Source organism: Oryzias melastigma, linkage group LG14 (genome assembly GCF_002922805.2).
Source record: "Oryzias melastigma strain HK-1 linkage group LG14, ASM292280v2, whole genome shotgun sequence".
Classification (NCBI taxonomy): Eukaryota; Metazoa; Chordata; class Actinopteri; order Beloniformes; family Adrianichthyidae; genus Oryzias; species Oryzias melastigma.
Genome location: NC_050525.1, coordinates 16,220,179 through 16,240,806, shown reverse-complemented (window position 1 = coordinate 16,240,806; position 20,628 = coordinate 16,220,179). Strand labels below are relative to the sequence as shown.

The following is a 20,628-nucleotide window of genomic DNA, read 5'->3' as shown; positions in this document are numbered from 1 at the left end:
GTGACCAAAGTTTAGAAATTATGGTAAAATACTTTTTTTTTTAATGTATTTTAGTTTTGCTCTCATCTATTCAGTAAAATGTTCACATTGGAAAATAGATTTTCTATGTATATTTCGACATGCAAATATCTTAAATGAAATGCTGAATATTTGAAAGTGAAGCAGAGTCTCTAAAAAATATCTAAGTCATTGATTCTTGAAAAAATACAGTTAAGTTTGACTTTAATGACCTGAAATGACCCTAATCTTTATCTTTTTTTTGACGAGTCTGAAAATACCACTAAGCCATATGCTCTTCGAGTTAAAAAAAAAATTAAATAAAAATAAATATTATTCATATAGTAAAATCTTTGTAATCATATATTTGTATAAAATGTGATAAATGATCATAAACTTCATATTCACTTCGTACTCCCATGATTCATAGCTTTTCACTTCTGGAATCATCGTTGACCAATCCAAGCAGATCATTTTACATTTTCATGGAATCTGATTGGCTATTTCTCATTTAAGCCCGCCCACAAAGCCCCGTCTTTCATAAGTATAATTGGTCGCCTTTTGCCAGCAGTTTCTTGAGAGACTTGAGCAGAAATGGTCCTGAAAGCAGTTTGTGTGTTGAAGGGAGACAAAGGAACCGAAGGCGTAGTTAAATTTGAACAGGAGGTAAAGTTCTATACTAAAAAGCCTTGATAGTATTACATTTTTTGTTCCAAAGTTAGGTAAATTTAATGTTGCTTCGCTTATTTAGGTCTTCTATGCTAAGCTAGCTAAGACGCTAAAACACTAGTCAATGGTTTTTTCGGGTTAGAAGTTTTAAGCTTTTAATTTATTATGTTCGTCAAACCTGGAGCAGTTTGCACAATTACTATAGTTTTATAAAGATAATTTAAACAACGACTTAATTGCATTTGTTTAGCCGCTACGCTGTAAAAACTAGTGCGTAATTCTTGGTGTTCGGCCTTGTTCAAAGCATGTTGTCTTCGAGTAAAATTACTGATAAGGTCCGAATTTGAAATGGTCAAACCTTTAGACACTTCACGGCTTTGGGTTTTGTAATGATTAACGGCTCTACTGCTTGTTGCGTAAATGTGAGGTCTTTGCGTTACTGTTACCACACATTGAAGAGTTGAATGGGAGCAGCTTCTTTTTTTTTTTAAAACCCAACTTTTAGAGTTTTTAGCCTCATCCAACAATGTTCTTGCTGAGTCATGACAAGTCTCCCAATTTGTTTTGCTAGCTTAATTGGCCTTGCTAATATAATAACCCAAACTAAAGTGAAATGTTGCTGTCATTATTCCAGTTACATTTCCTTAATCTTTGCTTTTATACCTAAATTAGAGAATATACATTTTTGATATTCTGAATTGTCGTTGGTTGAATTGTTTCTGAGCCGCTGTATTTTGTGTTTTTGTTCTAGAATGATTCCGCCCCTGTGAAGGTGACAGGAGAAATCAAAGGCCTCACCAAAGGCGAACATGGCTTCCATATCCATGCTTTTGGAGATAACACAAATGGTGAGTGACTTGTAGGATTATGGAATATTACCACCTTTGTCCAACTACTTTACACATGTTTACATCTTCTTATTCAAGGGTGTACCAGTGCGGGGCCTCACTTCAACCCGTATAACAAGAACCATGGTGGTCCTGAAGATGCAGAAAGGTGAGGGTAATGTAGTAATTGGGCAATAACTGTGAATGGAAGTTATGGGTGCCACGATTAGTCGACTTATCGACTATTAAATTAGTCGACGATTACTTTAATATTCGATTAGTCGTTTTTTTTTTTTAGACTATTTTGGAGTTCAATTAATATTTCAGCTACATGCTAGCTATTTTGGTAGATTTATGATTTTTTTTTTTCAGTTTTTAGGCTATTTTGGAGTTTAGCTAATATTTCAGCTGCATGCTAACTATTTTTGGCTAATTAGGGATTTTTTTTCTTTTTTGTTTTTGGCAATTTCGAAGTATAGCTAATATTTCAGCTGCAAGATGAGATGTTTGTCATTTATTTTCATTTTTGTTTTTTAGGCTAATTTGGCATTTAACTAATATTTTAGCTGGCTATCAGCCTCAGCAATTTCAGCTATCAATTTCAGCATCTTCAGCTATCAGCAGTAGCATCCTCAGGTGCCAAATTCAGCTTACAGCATTCACACTATCATTATCGCAGGTAATGCTATATATCTAGTTTTTAGTTAGTTTAAAACTAATTATAGTTAGGATGTGTGCTTTACATCCACTTGGCGCATGACCCGATTGGTGGACTAATGGGAAAAATAATCGGTTATTAGTCGACAACTAAAATAATCATGTGTGGCAGCACTAATGGAAGTAAATGGAAAATGTGGATTTATAGTTGGCTAGTTGTCATGTTAAAAAATCGGGGCACCAATAGATGTTCAACAAACAGGTGTGAAAACGTCAGACCCAGTCCAATGAAAATTGTGTTTTAAACGTGATCTTGTAGCATTTTTCTCATAATTGATGACATGTATAAAATAATTTGAGATTAAAACTCCTTTTCCGAGTATTTCTTAAAAACCTACGATTTGAAAAACCTTGGGTTTGTGACACAAACTGTCATGGGAGGTCCAAACTTCTCCGCTCCAGTCCTAAATCATCCTCTTGAAGACAAATGGATCCATTAAAGTCCTAATTTCTCTCATCTGAACTGGTAGTGGGCTCAAAACTGTACGAGTGGATAGCTCTAATATTGCTTCCCATTTTTCTTTGATATGCTAGTGTGCTATAAACTAGCTGGAGAGGGTGTAAACAAACAGATTATTTGCAGAACTAACTTCCATGCCAACAGCCTTCTTTAATTCCTGCATGTTCTTTGACACCACTTTAATCTAATGTTGTTGACAGTCAGGTTAAAAATGAGGCATGCTGGGAAGGGGGAGCTCCAGAAATCCAAGGTTGATAAAACACTAGTGTGGGATAAATCAAATAAGACACATTTGCAATGAACTTTGACATGTTTCTAAACAAAAGCTTTTAAATGTTGGGCTTGAATCATTTCAAAAAGTCTCGTTCTACATGCAGACTGAGAACTAAAATGACCTCCACATCTAGTAATGGCCGCCCTGAAAAAATATTTGAGAGCAAAGGTTGAACAGCCGAACGCTCTAGTTGAACTTTATGGCGTTTGGCTTTGCACACTGACATCATAAAAGGTGCTTTACATTAAGCTGAGTTATTGAAGATTAATTTATTTGTTGTGGTGAATTATTTTTACCTAGTTGCAGTTAAAAAACAAAGATTGGCAAATATTCTACTCATATTTATGGTTTTATGTTTCTCCAAGTGCAAGTTGAGTACATAGTTTATATATATATATATATATATATATATTTTTTTTTTATTCTGCCTTTTAGCCCTTTCCATTATGACAAATGCTTTTAAAATAGTCTGTCTTTTTTTAAAATGGAAGTTTTAACAAAAAAATATCTAGTCCGTCTTTTCAGACTAATTTAATTATATATAATCAATCGTTCTCTCTTCCCAATTTAAAAGTCTGAAGTTCTTATTCAAATTCATTTTAAAAAGTAATTTGTCTTTTTAACAGACATGTTGGCGACCTGGGAAATGTGACCGCAGGAGATGATGAGATCGCCAAGATAGATATCACGGACAAAATGATCAGACTTTCAGGTCCGGACTCTATTATTGGCAGAACTGCCGTGGTAAGTTGATGGGTTTGGTTTTTTTTTTTTTATTTTTTTTTTTGACATAACAATCGCATCATTTAATATATATATTTTTTTCTTTTTCATTTAGGTCCACGAGAAGGTCGACGATCTTGGAAAAGGTGGAAACGATGAAAGCCATAAAACTGGAAACGCTGGAGCGCGCTTGGCCTGCGGCGTGATCGGCATCACTCAGTAAAATGTTCAGAATAGCACTGAAAGCCGCTTCCTCCCACAACACTTAATGAGACCAACATAGCTACTTATTGTGACAGTTTGTCCTTAGTTCTGTTCTCCTGGACTAATATACTAGCTAAGCCATGCTTTTGCCACAGTTGTATGTGTGGGTTTGATTGTTAAGTAGAGATCCCAAAGAATTGGAAACGCACAAGTTATTTCCGTATCTCTTCTATTAAAAGCAAAATGGGTTATCTCGACTGATTATTTTCTTATTTTGTGAGAATGAGTCTGACTAAATCCTAAGGAAAACTGCACTTATAGCTTTAAATCTCTGGTTGAATGTAAATAAAAGGGATTTTAGTTACAGTCAAGCATTTACAGTAAATTGGAGACTTTCACAGCACTGAGTTTTACCACAAAACCTTCATTTTGTTTCTCTTAGACCTTTCAGATGAGGGTTCTGCTTTTGGTCAGGAACACAGGCACGCTTCAACTTAAAGATTACATTCATAAGGACTGGAGATCTTTGCACCATTTACCACACAAAGTCTTTCACAACAGTTATAATTCATTGGCAAGTTTTACTAAAGGCAAATGTGCTAAAAGTTTTGACTTGTTTGGTTCAATATCCTGGAGAAATGGGTCACATGGGATTTGATCCTATCAGAGTTCTTTCAGTAAAGGGAAGTCAAATAAAATATAAAATCTAAAATTAATTTAGTGGAAGCATTTATTTTATGGAACCTGTTTTTGGCAAAAATGTCTCGGTGATGCTGATTGGAATGACTTTAGAAAGCTGCAATGCTTTTATCTTCCACTAGAGGGCGTTTTAATCCTTCAAATTCTACACTACAGGGTAGTTGAAAATTGATCCACTTCATCCTGTTTTTATAAAACTTGTAATTTCTAAGAAAAAATCTTTCTAATCCAATCATGTTTTCCTGCTAAAAGTCCATTTTACCTATAAAATTTTTTTCCCTTTAATTTTTATCATAGAAACATCAGATTTCTCAAGGAATTCAATTTTTAAACATAAATCATATAATTTCCTGTATTTTTATTTAATATTTTGCCTGTGGGTTAACCTTAGCCACAATTAGTCATTTTTTAATGAAAATTCCGCTAAACATGATTATTTTTAACTAATAAAAAAGGACTGGGAAAATTTAATGAAACTTTTACATGAGAATATTTTGTGAGCCAATTAGTTTTTTTTTTTTTTTTTTTTTTTTTTTGCAAAAATACAAATGAGGAATCCAAACTGAAGTAGAAGAAACTGGAAGAAAAACATAGTGAGCAAATGTTCTGAGAGGTTTATGCTTTTGCTAATTTTAGCGACATCAGACATACTTTGTTAGTGAATGTGCATCCAGAGATGTCCTTCAGTGCTTTGAAATAGATCATGTATGGAAAAATCGATTCACTAATATATCGCAATATTTTATTTGGCTATACTTGTATCGATAACAAATTCTGACAAGATACTTGATGAATTATTTAAGAGCTTGCTTCAGCGTCCTTACTTTTGTTTTCCAACCTCTGACCACTAGTTGGCAGCACACTGAGCAGCTCTATACCACAACAACATGATCTGGTGAGAACCAGCTTGTGTAAAATGTTCAGTCTCATCGGTTCATTTCGCCTTTGCCATTTTTCTTGCTATAAGACATGTACTGCTTATTTTTTTTGGTAAGATATACTCTTTAAATATAAACAAGAAAAATTGGAATATATTGCGATATAAATCATATTGAGAGACGAGTATCGCGATACGCATCATATCACCAGATTCTTACCAATACACGACCCTAATATTTAGACATTTTCATCTCTTTCTCTTACTGCAGTTTAAACTCTTTAGTTGTCTTTAGAGAAATGTTAATAAAATAAACACATTTTATGCTCTAGCTTTAGTGCGTTTGCAGCAGTATTGGAGATCGTATGCCCCCGACCTTCCTCAGCTCTCTAGTGAAAGTTCACTTCTGACATTGCAGGAATATTTTCGAGACTAAGAGCTATAGGTCAGGGGTGAGAGGCCATAAATGGCGCCCTTGCTATAGGACATGGTTGGGTAGTAGACAGACTAATTGGAAACCCCTCTTGACCTGACCTTTGACCTCTGAGCTGTGTGTCATGGGGTTGTTAGGAAGGATCGTCTTAAAAATTAAATTTAACAGCTAGTCAAGTCCTTTTTCATATTTTTTTTTAAATGATCAAAGCTCTTAAAAGTAATAAAAACTTTTTTTTTTATCTTTCACAATTTTACAATAGATTGCTGGAGCTCAGATGTTTCTAATTTCTGATTATTCAACAAATTAGATCAGTCAGACTATTGGAAACCAAAGGGCAACAACCATGACTAAGCATTAAACAACCTCCATTTTCATCTGATCTATGGAAAGAGGTTTTATTTCCCCAAAATAGAAAAATAGCAAAAGTCATGGTAAGATATTTGTCTCATTCTTCAGGAATTCTTCCCCTGTAGAAATTATAACTGAATCAAATTTTATATCTTTAACTTATTTAGGTGACTATATTATTACTAACGCCTTAGAGTACAGTCCCCTTGTCAGTGTTTAAGAAATCAGCCGTAATACTGTAGAATTATCACCATTTGGAAAACAGAAATTATGGTTAAAAAAAAAAAAAACGCTTATTTTTAACAAACAGTTTTTTTTCTTTATGGATCTTGTCACAAACAGCTGGTCCAAACAGCAGGAACTGTCCTCTTACTTAATGGCAGCTTTGACTTAAAACATGATTTGGAAAATTGATGGCAGCTGAGGAAACAGAGAAGGTCACGAACAAATTTGGAAGGTCACATTTGAGTCTCTCTTTTTTTTCTTGACAAGGCTACATTTTTAGCTGTCCTAAAAGCTCATGTTGTATCCACTAACTTACTTATTTGGTTCTTACATGTAAAACGTTCATATGTGTTTGTGAAATGTGCTGCATTGGTGTGAATTATTCTCCACTTCTTTAAGGAACAGAGACCAACGTGTTTGTCTTCTATGCGAGAGTTTGACCTCTACATTTTTGAGACAAAAGGGTAAATAATTGGAGATAACCGGCCATAATCTTTATGCTCTTTTCAATATTTTGTTTAATATTTATCAATTTAAAGTATAAAATATTAAGAGATTTTCAACTTTTTTCTTTTTGTCTGAAAATATCTAAATAAAATTAAAAAAAATCATTCTGATGTTGGTAAAATATAATTATGGTGTACAAGTGTATAGTAATACCAATAGGTATTACGTTAAGAAGCTAGAAACTTTAATTTTTCAATAAAAAGTGATCATTTTTATATCTTTACAGACAATATTTGAGTAAGGGAAATTATTTTAATTTGGAATCCGTTTTCTTTTGTAAAAAATGTCTAAATTCAAACGAATTTACAATAAAACATTATTGCTCCTCCATTATTTAGCTTCCGTCTTCTCCTTTTATTCTGGATGAGGATGCTTGAGGATTTAAACATATAATGTGTCAGTTTACATCTCATCCTTGCACAGACATTAATTTTATTTTTTTACTTCCACTGAGACACTCGGTTTTAAATGTGTATCAATTATTAATTTATAGTTAATAAAAAAGACTTACTGTATAATACAACAGCTTGAAAGTGAAGGGCAAGCTTAAATTTAAAGTAAAGTCCTTAATCTCATGCTTTGCAAGGATGCTTCTTAATCTGATCAATGCCTGATCATTATCTGTCCTTTAAGCCCTTTTCCTGTTTGCTTGGTTAATTGAAAAAAACAACAAAGAAAGTCAAAATTATTGATCTCTTATTTTGAAAAATTGCTGAAAACACTTAAATTGCACTTCTTTATCTTATGTATTTATTAGAGCAAATACCCTGATGTATGACAGAATTATGCTCTGTAGTTTGGGTCATGAGATGCTTTTTTTGATTGGCAGCCTCACCGTCTTCTCTGTCTGCGCCTGCTGGTGTCTGAGTCTTTCTGGCTGCTTTTCAAACCCTTCCGACTTGCCAAACACCACCGTAAAAACCCAACAAAGCAATCGTGTCACTCCAGACACGGCACAGAAAAACTAGAACCACCAGTGTTTACAACCAGCCCCAAAATGATGCAAACCTCCAGATTATAAGAACACAAAGTCACTTTTGTTTATCCAGAATATTCCTACTTTATTGGAAAAGACGAAGAACTGTATTTATAAAGCACGTTTTACAGGTTAAATAACACAAGGTTTACAAGGCATAATCAAAAGACAATGCTAATTTAATAAAATAAACAAAAAATACTTGGATAAGATACACTAAAAGTAAAAGGCAGTCAGAAAAAGTTAGCTAAAAGCCCTTAAAAAAAAAAAAAAAAGAAAAAAGAAACAACAGATCTAGCTGTACAGAGGGTCAAAGGGAGGACATTCAAGAGTTTAGAAGATACAGATTAAAGCAAGGTGTCAAACTCAATCGCACAAAGGGTCAAAATCCAAAACACACCTTAGGTCGTGGGCCGAACAGGATAAACATTTATTAAACACTCTAAAACTACATTTTTAAAACTTTAAACCCGTAACTTTTTAGCATCATTATGAACTACCAGCTCAGTGGCCTTGTGGTAGAGTGTCCGCCCTGAGATTGGAAGGTCGTGGGTTCAAATCCCGGCCGAGTCATACCAAAGACTCTAAAAATGGGACCCAGTGCCTCCCTGCTTGGCACTCAGCACTAAGGAGTTGGACTGGGGGGTTAAACCACCAAATGGTTCCCGAGCGCGGCTGTGTCTGCAGCTCACCGCTCCCCCAGGGGATGGGTCAAATGCGGAGAACAAATTTCACACACCTAGGTGCGTGACAAATAGTGGGACTTTAACTTTTAACTTTAACTAAATATAAAGCGTTACCTGTGATAATGTTAGTCTGAATGCTGTAAGCTGAATTTGGCTGCTGAAGATGCTAGTGCTGATAGCTGAAGATGCTGAAATTGACAGCTAAAGACACTGAAGCTGATAGCCAGCTAAAATAGTAGCTAAATACCAAATTAGCCTAAAAAAAAAACAATTAAAACTTACTGGTAAGTTAGCCAAAACAGCTACCATGTAGATGGAATAGAGTATAAGCTAAAGTCCAAAACAAGCCTAAAAAACTAAAACAAAAAAGCTTAAAATAGTAAAAACAGCTAGCATGTAAATATTAACCTATCTCCAAAAAACCCTTAAAAAACTTGAAAAGAAAAGCCTAAATTTGGCAGAACAGCTAGCATATAAATATTAGCTAAACTCCAAAAGACCTTTAAAAACCTTGAAAAGAAAAGGCTAAATTTGCTGGAACAGCTAGCATGTAGCTGAAATATTAGCTAAACTTCAAAATAGCCAGAATGCTAGTTTTTAAAACTTAAACCACAAAGTTTTAACATAGTTATGAATAATAAAAAAGCAGGAATAATATTCCAGAATAAATCAACTTAAACCTTGAATAACTTTCAATATTTTACCCTCTATCTATCGATCTATCTCATTGATATGTTTTCCATGTGTGTCTACATTTGTGTATGTGTGCGTCTTCCAGTCGGTTTGTGTCAGTGTGTCCTCCCGCATCTGTCTGTGTGTATCTTTCTAAGTGGGAGGTAACTGTTAAACTCTTCCATTTGGTGGGATTACTCCCCCCTCCTGGGGGAGGAACCATCAGGCCATCATCTTGGAGCGGAGCACTACGCCTTCTGATGCTTTAATCCCCCCTCTTCTCTCTGCTCCCCTCCTTTTCCCACACTCAACCTCTAAACCTCATCCCACATTCTCTCTGCTGCGGTTGACAACTTTTAGCTGATGCGGGTAAAACTGAGGACACCGAGAGATTTCATGATGACATCAAAAGTTTTAGGGTAATACCAAGATACAGCCTGTGCAGCTCTGTATATGTTTTAAAAAAAAGAAAATATGAAAAAAAAAATCATATACTTTTTAGGTATTTGAATACAACATCCATTTACTGTAACACAGTTATTTTTTTATGTTGATCTGAATTGTCAGAACGCCACAGAGATAACATGACCATCCCGGCGATACGGCCAAAAAAGTTCTAGTTCTGTCAGTTCCATTTGACCTGAAAACGACCCACACATTTCTGATTGGTTTCACCATGTGATGTATTAGGTCTGCAGTTAAGGAAATGAAAATCACAGTTTAGCTGCACAGGAAGGCTTAGTTATTTTTAATTATTTAGCATAATCCCAAACATAGCAACATTTTTATTTCTAGTTAAACCAAAGTCAATATTAGGGACAATATGTGTATAATACTAGTTTAATCTCACTTAATAAGATGGGGTTTTCCACATGGGATCACACAGAAAAATCAGTGAAGAGCTGTAGTTTATATTCAAACTGAAGCTAAACATACACGGCTTTGTGGCCCTGTAATTATTTAACCTCATGCTGCGTTGCTGACAATAGAAGCAAGATGGATGTGTCTTTATTTGGTGGCCGTGTGAGTAATGAAGTGAGGAGTGTCTACCCATGAGCTCATGACAGCAGCTTTTTTTTTTTTGTCTCCACAGAGCTCTGCGACATCCTTTCTTGTCTCTCACTCTTCCTGTTTTGGCCTCACTTACACAAACAAGAGAAAAGCATTTCTCCCATCACCATTCAATGGTCCTTACCTTAAAGAATAAAATAGCTGAAGTGGGAAAACAATTGACCCCTTCCATGTGCTTGTTGCTCCGATGATCATTGTTATAACAGAACTGTCATTAATGCTTCTGTCTGTTTACACTGAATTGATGCATTATGCATTAAATAATGACTATAAACACATATTTGTTTAATTTGATTCCATGCCATAACTTTTATGTTTAAAGCGCTTACTGCAGTTTTTTTATTAGTTTATGATGGCCATTAATGTCTTTGACATCCCACTTTGATAATTTTTTTGATCTATTTTAAAGTGTTCCCAGTGGTTTTGTATTATTAAAATAACTTGTGTTGTTTTCCAGGACATAGTTTCTGCAGTGCAGCAGCAGTTAACTAGAAATTCGTCTCTGAATTATGGGCGGGAATATTGGGGCGGAGCAACACCGCCCCTCTTCCGTGAGTTCTTGAAGCATTGAGCTTGTGGCCCGCCCCCTCCTGATTCTCAATGATTTGAATATGAGTATCCAGGCTGTTTTACATGTTTTCCAACCAACCAGCAACTGAAGTTTCTTATTGGCAAAACACACCTGATCCAGGTAATCAGCGACCAGTCGGCCCTCAAGTTTGATGCCCTTGAAAGAAGTACTCAGAAATGCATTTTTTAGCTTTATTTTACAAATATATGTCGTCCATCATCTGAAAAAAATACCACAAGAACCCAGCAAGGCCAAGTGGGGCCCATATGGTTTAAAAGTGGGCGAGGAATGTGGGCCCTGATAGGGTTTTTCAGCAGTTTCTGTGGTGGCCCCACCTGCGTTTGTCCACATTGGCTTCAATGGGAACTCAGTGGGTAGCTCGCTACGACGGAGCTCGCTACAACAGAACTCACTAGCTTGCTACAGAGGAGCTTGCTAGCTCACTACAACGAAGCTCTTCTAGCTTGCTCCAGAGAAGCTCACTAGGATGCTATAAAGGAGCTCGCTATCATACTACAGCGGGGCTCACTAGCTCGCTACAACAGAGCTTGGTAGCTCGTTACAGAGGAGCTCGCTAGCTCGATACAGCAGACATGGCTAGCTGAATACACCAGCATGGCTAACTCGATACAGCAGAGCTCGCTAGCTCAATACAGCGTAGCTTGCTAGCTCGATACAGCAGAACTTGCTAGCTCAATACAACAGAGCTTACTAGCTCAATACAGCGTAGCTTACTAGCTCAATACAGCAAAGCTCGCTAGCTCGATACAGCAGAGCTTGCAAGCTCGATACAGCAGAGCTTGCTAGCTCGATACAGTGAAGCTCGCTAGCTCGATATAGCGTAGCTTGCTAGCTCAATACAACAGAGCTCGCTAGCTCGATACAGCAGAGCTCACTAGCTCGATACAGTGTAGCTTGCTATCTCGATACAACAGAGCTTGCAAGCTTGATACAGCAGAGCTCGCTAGCACTCTACACTATCCACCGGGCAGCTAGCTAGCATAGCGAGCCTACCCACTGAGTGTCCGCTTAAGCTAATATGGGCAAACACAGGTGGGCCACCACAGAAACTGCGAAAAAACCGAACTGGGGCACACACTTTCTGCCCACTTTAAACCATATGGGGCCCACTTGGCCTTGCTGGCTGGGAACATGCTAAATACACCAAAAAACACAAGTCTTTGAAAAAAAAGCATTGGGGTTGTTCATAAAATTTAAAGTAGACTTCATGAAACTAAATTTCTATCAATTTTTTCATTTTTAATGGCATCAATGCAAATGTCCTAAAATATTTATCGACAATTTGTGACCATAAAACACTCTTCATCATATGGCCTACTATCTATTACATCAACTAACCAATATACAAAACAATAGTATGCTGTTGGCTCATGTGATCATCTACTTGTTTGTAGTTCTCAATCTTAATTTTATTTGCAACACAGTTGTAATACACTTACTTTGCCTATTTAGCTATAAAAGCTTCTTTCTTAGACATCTTTTAGATTTTGATCATTCCTTTCGCACTGCTCCAACCTCTTGTCCTTGGATGGATTGTTTGGGTTATTCCAGATTTTCTATTAGTCTATAAGCTATCATTCAAGTTGATTGTTCACGCACCTCTCGCTTCTGCAGCTCTTGCATTATTTCTGCAGATAGCAAGAATGTCAGAACAACATTGTTTGATGTGAAGAGTAAAGACAAGTGGTGAATGCAGTCCCCTTAAGTGCTGCTGCCCATGTTTCCAGACACACAACCCTTTTATTTCACAAATCCTGCCTGGTACTTAGGGATCAAGGTGGTCCAGGCATCCACGTGTGTTTTCAAGAGGATTCCACGTAGCAGAGATGTTGTGTTGTGTAAAATGCACTCGAGAAGACAAGGAAAATCTCCAGTGTAGTGTGGGCTGTGTTGGTCAGATTACAGTTATGTGATTTAGCTTGATAAGCAGGTAGATGACAGCTTCTCATTAGATGGCACCTCCTGGACGTTTTGCATTTAGAAATACTATATTCAAAATCATATTTTCTCATTACCCATAATTAATTTACAGCCGACAAATCCTGAATGACACTAAAACCCCTATATAGGATTTGTAGAAAGCTTGTGGCTATTCCTTCTTAGCTAAGTGGATATCTAGAGTAAGGCTGGTGGGAGTTCATCTGTAAAATATTGCTTATGAACAAAAGAAAATTCTTAAAAAAAGATCAGCAAATCTAACAAATTTATATAAATCTAAATATTTTGATGATGTATTAATTAATATCACAATGAATGTTGGTTGATTTACATTATTTCAAACCCCACTTTTAGCTTTGGGCTATTTGTGCAGGTGAGCAAATATCACCTGTAAAAAGTGAAACATTGGATCAATTAAGAAAAGCTCTGCAATTTATAACATTAAAATATTAGTTTTTATCCAATAAGACTGAACCATCAGTGAAAATGTTTAATTTGATGAAAACATATAATTTTAATCACAGAATTTGATCCAATGTTTCACTTTTTACAGTCCCACTCTGATCATGTTTTGATTTTTAAACTGATCTTTTAATCCAGGTTGAGGCTTTTTCAGGAAAAAATTAAAAATTGTTTGGTATTTTAGAGCGCAGAGCAGCAAGAGTTCATTAGAAATTCATCTCTGTTGATAGAGAGTAACCCCACCCCCACTTCCCGTCATCCATCTGTTTACATGCTCCCCTGCTAGCTTACATCCCCTCAAAACCCCTCACAAAAAAGGCGAACAATATTGGAGCTAATCAGCTGTACAGTTTTGACCCACATGCCAACTCCGATGAAGAAAACAAAGATATGCAAGAAACTATTTGTAGACAAGTGGATGCATCAGAATGGAGCAGAGCAAGGAGCTTGTGGCCCATCGATTCAACACATTGATTAAGGACCCCTCCTAGTCAAAAAATGATGTTTTTGAACCAGATTGCAGAGGTCGAACGTTATCGTCTGCAGTGGGATTTCCTCTCGCACTTTTACAAGGATTTCTCAATCACAAGGATTGAAAAATACTCAAAAATACAATTTTTAACCTAATTTTATTTTGTTTATGTTCTCCATCATCATAAAAATGCCACAAAAACATGTTAAAAGCAATAAAAAACGATTATTTCTTCTTTAGGAAACAAAATCAGAAGAAGGTCTAGTTGTACGCATAACTCTAATACATTTTGGTGATGCTTTTTTATTATTTTTCTAACAGATTTTAATATTACAGACAATAAAACTATCAGAAGTAGTTTATTATGCATGCAAAAGTAAAACAAGTTTGTTGTTCTTGCAAGACTCACATTATGTAATAGATAATGAAAAACCTAAAGAGGAATAAAAATCTATTGAGGCCTAATGTCTTTCCTGATGAAAACTGACATTTAACCGTTATGTAAAACCCTGTGAGACTCACTGAAGGAGCTATTTCTGCTCTTTTAATCAAATATTCTCATCAGCATTGATCATAATGACAAAAGAGCATGGCCTCTAATGTTTACACAAATGAATTACTTTTGTTCTAAATGCTGGAGTGATATATTTCTGTCTGTGTCAGACCTAAAAGCCCAGCTCAGTGGCCATCAGAGAGGAAAAAATGACATGGTAATAAATGTAAATTGCTGGTTCTAATTTTTCGACATTGCAGCTCTGCCCTGAGGGCCAAATGTCCCATTCCTTAGCAGTAAGAGATTGTCATAATAACAGGCCACGTGTGTGCAGCTGCGGCTTGATAGCAGGAATATGAGGGGGACTATTACGATACACAAAATAACCATTAAAAAAACACAATGTCCACACATTCATATATATTAAAGTCAAAACCTTGGGTTCATTTAATTTTTATGTGTGCTTGCAGACAAAACAATAGACGTCTTTTTTTTTTTTTTAGCCAAAGATATAATAAAATTTTGTAGCTATAATTAACAGACAAAGGAAATAATTTTAGGATCTTAATTGATAAAACACTAATTAGATAATACAATTAGTTCTAGAGTTATTTGTAACATCTATTTATTCAAAAAACACTTCTCTATTTTTGCATTTTTGTTAAAATATATGTATATAAAAATGTTTTTTTACGAGAAAGATTTTTTCTATTTTAAATACAAGCATTCATTAAGCTGACTATTACCATCCACTAGTTTTGTTTTCCACTAAGAAGCTTAGATCTTTTCAAGAAGATGGAATGCACACAGACCAGTCTTGCATGTACCTCTATGAATCGACACTGTTTAAACTAATGCAGAATGCCTTTTTTTCTAAGCTAAAATAACTACAAGCATTGCAGGACAGATTAAAGAAAAAAATTCTATTGTATACCCTATGCAACCTCATTCCAGCGCCGACTACGCCTTTTTGCTGATGTGAAAACATGTTCAGTATGCAGGACAGTGTTATTGCTTTTTAAAAATCAAGTTAAAAATATGAACTAATCTAAACAGAAAATAGGCTTTTGCTGCAATCCTATGGATGTTTTTGGTCAAATATATTAAAAAATATAATGGAAATTCATGATTGTCAAACGTATTACATGCAGCCAAGATGCACACTGCTGCATGTCCGCACGTATTTTTAGTGCTGGATTTTGTTGTTGGCATATTTTTAAAGTTAAACTTAACCATTTGGTAGTTTAACCCAGAGCCATCCCTGGGCATAGGGGACCTAGGCGGCCGCCTATGATGCCATCTGCTAGAGGGGGCACCAAATTGCAAATTTTTTTTATATCAACGGTTTAACATGCCACTCATTTTGTGTCAAAATTTTGTAAAAAAAAGATAATAATTACAACCATGAATACAATTATTCCAAAATTTGACATAATCAATAATTTTGTACTGTGCTGCAGTGTTATCTGTTAGTGCTGCTTTAAAACTGTAAGGATGAAAAAGCAGCAAAACAAGCACTCAGGGACAACTTTACGGTCAAAAAAGAAAGGAAGAGGAGGAAAAAGTGGACTCAAAGCAGAGGCTTGTCTGTTTTTTTTTTTTTACATTCAATTACTTAGAACCCCACCCCTGTTCTTGGAAAAGAACAGTTTACCTGGCAATCTAGTTTTTGTTTTGTTTTAAACCCGTAACAACAAAGATGGCGCAGAAATCACGTTTCGCCTAGGGCGCCATGCAGCCCTGGGCCAATCCTGGTAACGCATAATCCATACAGCTAATATGCACATTGCTGCGTGTACTTTTAGTACTGGATTTTGCTGCTGGCTACACATATTTTAAGTTAAACTTAAAGTCCCGTTAGCTGTCACGCTCCTATAGATGTGTGAAATGTGATCCATCCCTAGGGGGAGCAGTGAGCTGCAGAATCAGGAAACATCTTGTAGTTTAACCCTAAATGTATTTGTAATCCTAACCTTACCCTTCCTCCGGTCTGTGCGACCAATGAAAAATCTGCACGTATTTCCCAAATTGTGTGCGAATAGACACAAAAACCGGAAAAAAACAGCCCCTTCTAGGCTTGATGGTGTCCAGAAAAACCTCACTCTGATATCTCATTGTAACAATTTGATACATTAAAATATGAGGAACCGCTACTAAACATTTTCTTCTAATGCTGTTTCTTTTGTTATATAAATTGCTGCATGACTGCATAATTCCAACCAAATTCCTCAATGAAATCAATTAAAAATCAATCAAGAAACATTTGGTGGTCATTCCTTGGAACTTAACTCATCTTTTATACTTAACCCTTACAAAAAAATCAATGTATCTTGTCACTGTTATCAATGACAGAACCAGATTTGTCATTTTGTCCTATAGATTGCCTGTTAATTCAACACACATGTGCTGTCACTATTAATGATTTCCATCATGTTTGTCTATAAATCTTTCCAATTTATTTTCCTATATCTGGAACATGTCCTCGTGCTTCTGTATGTTCACATGATTAGTAGTGCACAAACGGTTGTGCGTGCGCACACACAATTGTATTCCGTGCCAATGGAAAATCTAATAGTGTTAGACAGGGATTAACGGATATAATTCAAAGCACTTGGAAAAAACAACTATCAGAAAGGTATCTTGCCAGAGGGATGGGGTGTGTGGGGGGTACCTATTGTAACCCCAGCAGAGAATACATTATTCATTAGCTCCACTCGCATGGCTGCTGGTGGTTATTTTATCAAATATGGCATGATGGGTTTTGATTGGCTAGGAGGAAAATGGCGATCCTGAATGTTTGCCTGTATCTTTTTTTTTTGTTGTCAATTTCACCATGTTCACCAGTTTCATTGGAGCCTGCTTGCTGTCTGAAATGGCAGGGAGCATTAAAAAGTGAATCAATCTTGTTCCGTCAGCTATTTAGGGATGCTGCCACCCCCACCCCCCTCCCATGCACACTGTAATAACATCTGATAAGGATCAAAAAGGTGGAGTCTATTGAGCAGGAAAGTCGGCTCAGGTGTGCTGGAAAAGAGGAAGGAATAGTGACACTGCCAGCAGAATCCAGCAGATAACAGAACTGGTGAGTGTGTTTTGATGTTCCTCTACATTGCATATTACTTGATAACTGATGAAGCTTTTAGACATGCAAATTAAAAAAGAAAACTCCAACTGAGCAACAGAATTTTCCAGTTTTCTTCTGTCTGCTAGCAGGTGTTATCCTTACCCCCTCTGTGTTTTGCTTGTTAAAACTCATAATCACGTCGTTTCATAATTAATTTGTAATTGTATTATAGAGCAATAATGTTCTAATGTTTGTGTAGGAGTGTGGGAACTGTCTGTCGTTCATCATTTCCTGTTTCGCCTAGCTCACAACTTTCTTCATCTGTACTGTTAGATAATCCGCAAAAAAATATATAAATAAATAAAAAAATGAGATACATGTACGGTAAAAGGAAGGTGAAAGGCTGGGAGGAAAATGAGGACAGATGATCTGACAGGTGCTAGGCAACAACTAGACAGGTAGCAGATGTGCACCTACATCTACACAGCCTTTGCACAAAAAGAAATGAGACGATAAGAAGAAGCACAGCAGTGGTATTGTCTGAGCAAGGTGCTGAAATACCATCATGAGCCTGGGGGTGAAAAGCTGCAAATGTGTGTGTGTGTGGTTTGTGTGTCTGTGTTCACAAAAAAGCGTTGAGTTTGTGACGGCCTCCTCTCTCCCCCCCTGCGGAGCCTGTGTCAGGTCGCTTTGTTGGGTAGATCTATTACAATGGCTGCCCTTTTTCCTGACATGTTTGCCCCGATAAATGTTAAACATCCAAACATTTTTCAGTAACTTCAATTTGCAGCAAACAGTCACTACAGAGTCGGTTATGTAATAATACTTTTAAATACATGGCGGGTAAAGCTTTGGTAAAGGATTTGAATATAACATAAATTTGATCCATCTTAATGTGTTTCTCCTTGGCGAATATTATATATATATATATATATATATATATATATATATATATATATATATATATATATATATATATATATATATATATATATATATGTAAAATATTTTTCCGTTAGAAATGCAGCTTAAGCTAGCGATAACTAATTTTTCAGACTATACTGATGAATAAATCGCAACAGCAAAAAAGAAAAATCCATAAAAAAAGAAGAAAAAAATTATATATAATTCGCACTATTGTAAGTAAAGTATGAGGCTTCCCCCATACCCAACATAATTCTGAGTTCACACCCTATCAAATTCGCGTCTTCTGCCACCTTTTCAATCCGATGCTCAATGCATTTCCAAAAATGTGCTCGCAAACTTGGCAACAACCAGATTCTCCTCCATGTTTGTTTTGGACGACGCTTCTTCTTCTACTCCTGGGTTGTCAGTAGTAAACAGGGATTCACACTGACAGTGGCCTCTATTGTTAATGAAGCGGATTTCGCGCATTCTTCGCGGTGCTGCCGCATGCAGTGTGAACTGGGCGTTAGGGGTAAACAGTTGCTAAAGGCAAAACGATTGTTAGTAAGAAAATAACAAAGATATAAGCCTGTATTTATTTTTTTTAAAAAGACATATCCCTCATGTATTGAGAGGTGGCCGAATGAATTGGTGTTTGTTGCTAAAGTAGAGCAAATAAGATTTGATGGGAAAAATAACCCAGTACTGTTTAATAAGAATTCTTGAAGATAGAGATATAAATGATACCTTAATGTATATATTATTCCCATTTGCATGCCTTTTTTCATTTTTTTTACTGTTGTTTGCACTTTATTCCTCTTTCATGCTAATTGTTGATGAAGTTGTTCACATATGCTGACTAAAATGTGGTTTTTGTGTGTGAATTTTGCACCATATTTTGTGTATTCTTGAAAACACTCACATATGTCACTCCTGAGTATAAGTCAAATCCCTGGCCAAACTATGTAAAAAAAAATGGAACTTATATTCTAAAAAATTGTGATAGTTAATAACCAAACAAACCAACAACAACGTCCCAGGCAATAACTTTGACAAAAGAAACAGGCACAAAAACACACCAATTGATCAGTGTTTATTAGTATTTTTGTTTACTTTATTCGAGAATGTGTTTCTGCATCCTAAAATTGTTATAAAAATGTTTTTGTTTTTTTATTACACTTATTTAAGCTAATGTACTACTGAGATTTGTACATTGCCTCCTCTGTATTCCCCGTAATTGTCACCAGCTGATGTGTGTCAGCTGATTGGAGCCAGCTGACCTTGTTGTGCTGATCAACTGTACTGTCAAAAGGCCTCTGGAGCAACCAGAACTCACTTCGGTTGAAGCAGTATTTAGATAAATGCTCCTCTGTCTTGAGCTCAGCTCTCTTGGCTGATTTCTTTTTTGAAACAGATTAAGAGTATGCTGAATTTCGGTGTACTTATTTTGATTCCAAAGGGGTTTATTTGTTCGTAGTTCTTTCTTTGTCTTCTCTGCCTTTGTTTGTCTTACTTCTGTCACAATTAGTGGAACATAATATTCAAAATTTAGTTAATATCTGCATCAATAACCTTTTTGGAAGACTGGTAAATCTTAAATTTTGCAATATTTGAGCCCCAAATCTTGTTGATTTTCTGTTATTGTTTAATAGTACTTGTAAACTATGTTTAAATTATGAAGATTGTTGCCTGAATTCTAGTAAGTCTAGCAAAATATCACCCTGTTAGCTAACACATTCACTAGAACTGTAGCTGAGACCAAAATGTGTCACAGTAAAGTCGAAACCCAGAATGCAAATGAGGATGTGCTCTGGAAACTAGCATTTCCAGTTGACTCTCCAACAAGCAACAAGATGTAGCAGAAGTTTTCTTTCCCAATTTGAATTTTCATGTGCTCCCACCTTATTGTGTTTGAGAGCTTGATCCTAGGACTACACTTTGACGGACTAAGCATGGAGACGTGGAATGTCCCCTCTTTTATTGTGGAAAGAGGCTGAGCTTGAGCAGTAGAAACAGTTGGGCAAGCCTCCATGGACAGTTTTCCTTGAGTGGGGTTGATCCTGTTTCACTCCGGAATGGCTCATCATCAAGTGGTGCGCTGGTTTCTCATAGCTCCTCAGCTCAACTGACATGCATTGATGGTTACCATAGTGAATGAGAGGGTGGCATCCCCAGACCTTTGAGTCAGGGACAGGTCTCTTATTGTGGTTTCAGCTTACAAGCCAAACAATAGGAGAGTAGAGTACCCCGCCTTTTTGGATGTCTAGAAGGGGCAATAGACAATGATTTGACTGGTAGCCCTATTGTTCTACAGGTAGATTTCAGCTCTCACT

General features: G+C 36.2%; 1 protein-coding gene across 1 annotated transcript; it reads left to right on the top strand.

Moving 5' to 3' along the window:
• The first annotated feature begins 469 nt into the window (after positions 1 to 469).
• On the top strand, positions 470 to 4,128 carry sod1 (superoxide dismutase 1, soluble). The gene is made up of 5 exons (XM_024266073.1): positions 470 to 663; positions 1,418 to 1,514; positions 1,593 to 1,662; positions 3,571 to 3,688; positions 3,783 to 4,128. Exons 1-5 carry the CDS (start codon positions 592 to 594, stop codon positions 3,888 to 3,890), a joined length of 465 nt encoding a protein of 154 aa, XP_024121841.1. The 5' UTR covers positions 470 to 591; the 3' UTR covers positions 3,891 to 4,128.
• Positions 4,129 to 20,628: the final 16,500 nt, after the last annotated feature.

Excerpts from the sequence above, each read along its gene's own strand:
- sod1 (XM_024266073.1), top strand. The coding sequence starts at position 592 with ATGGTCCTGAAAGCAGTTTGTGTGTTGAAGGGAGACAAAGGAACCGAA. Across the intron at positions 664-1,417 it reads TAGTTAAATTTGAACAGGAG|AATGATTCCGCCCCTGTGAA; the intron begins GTAAAGTTCTAT and ends TTTTTGTTCTAG. Across the intron at positions 1,515-1,592 it reads TTTTGGAGATAACACAAATG|GGTGTACCAGTGCGGGGCCT; the intron begins GTGAGTGACTTG and ends TTCTTATTCAAG.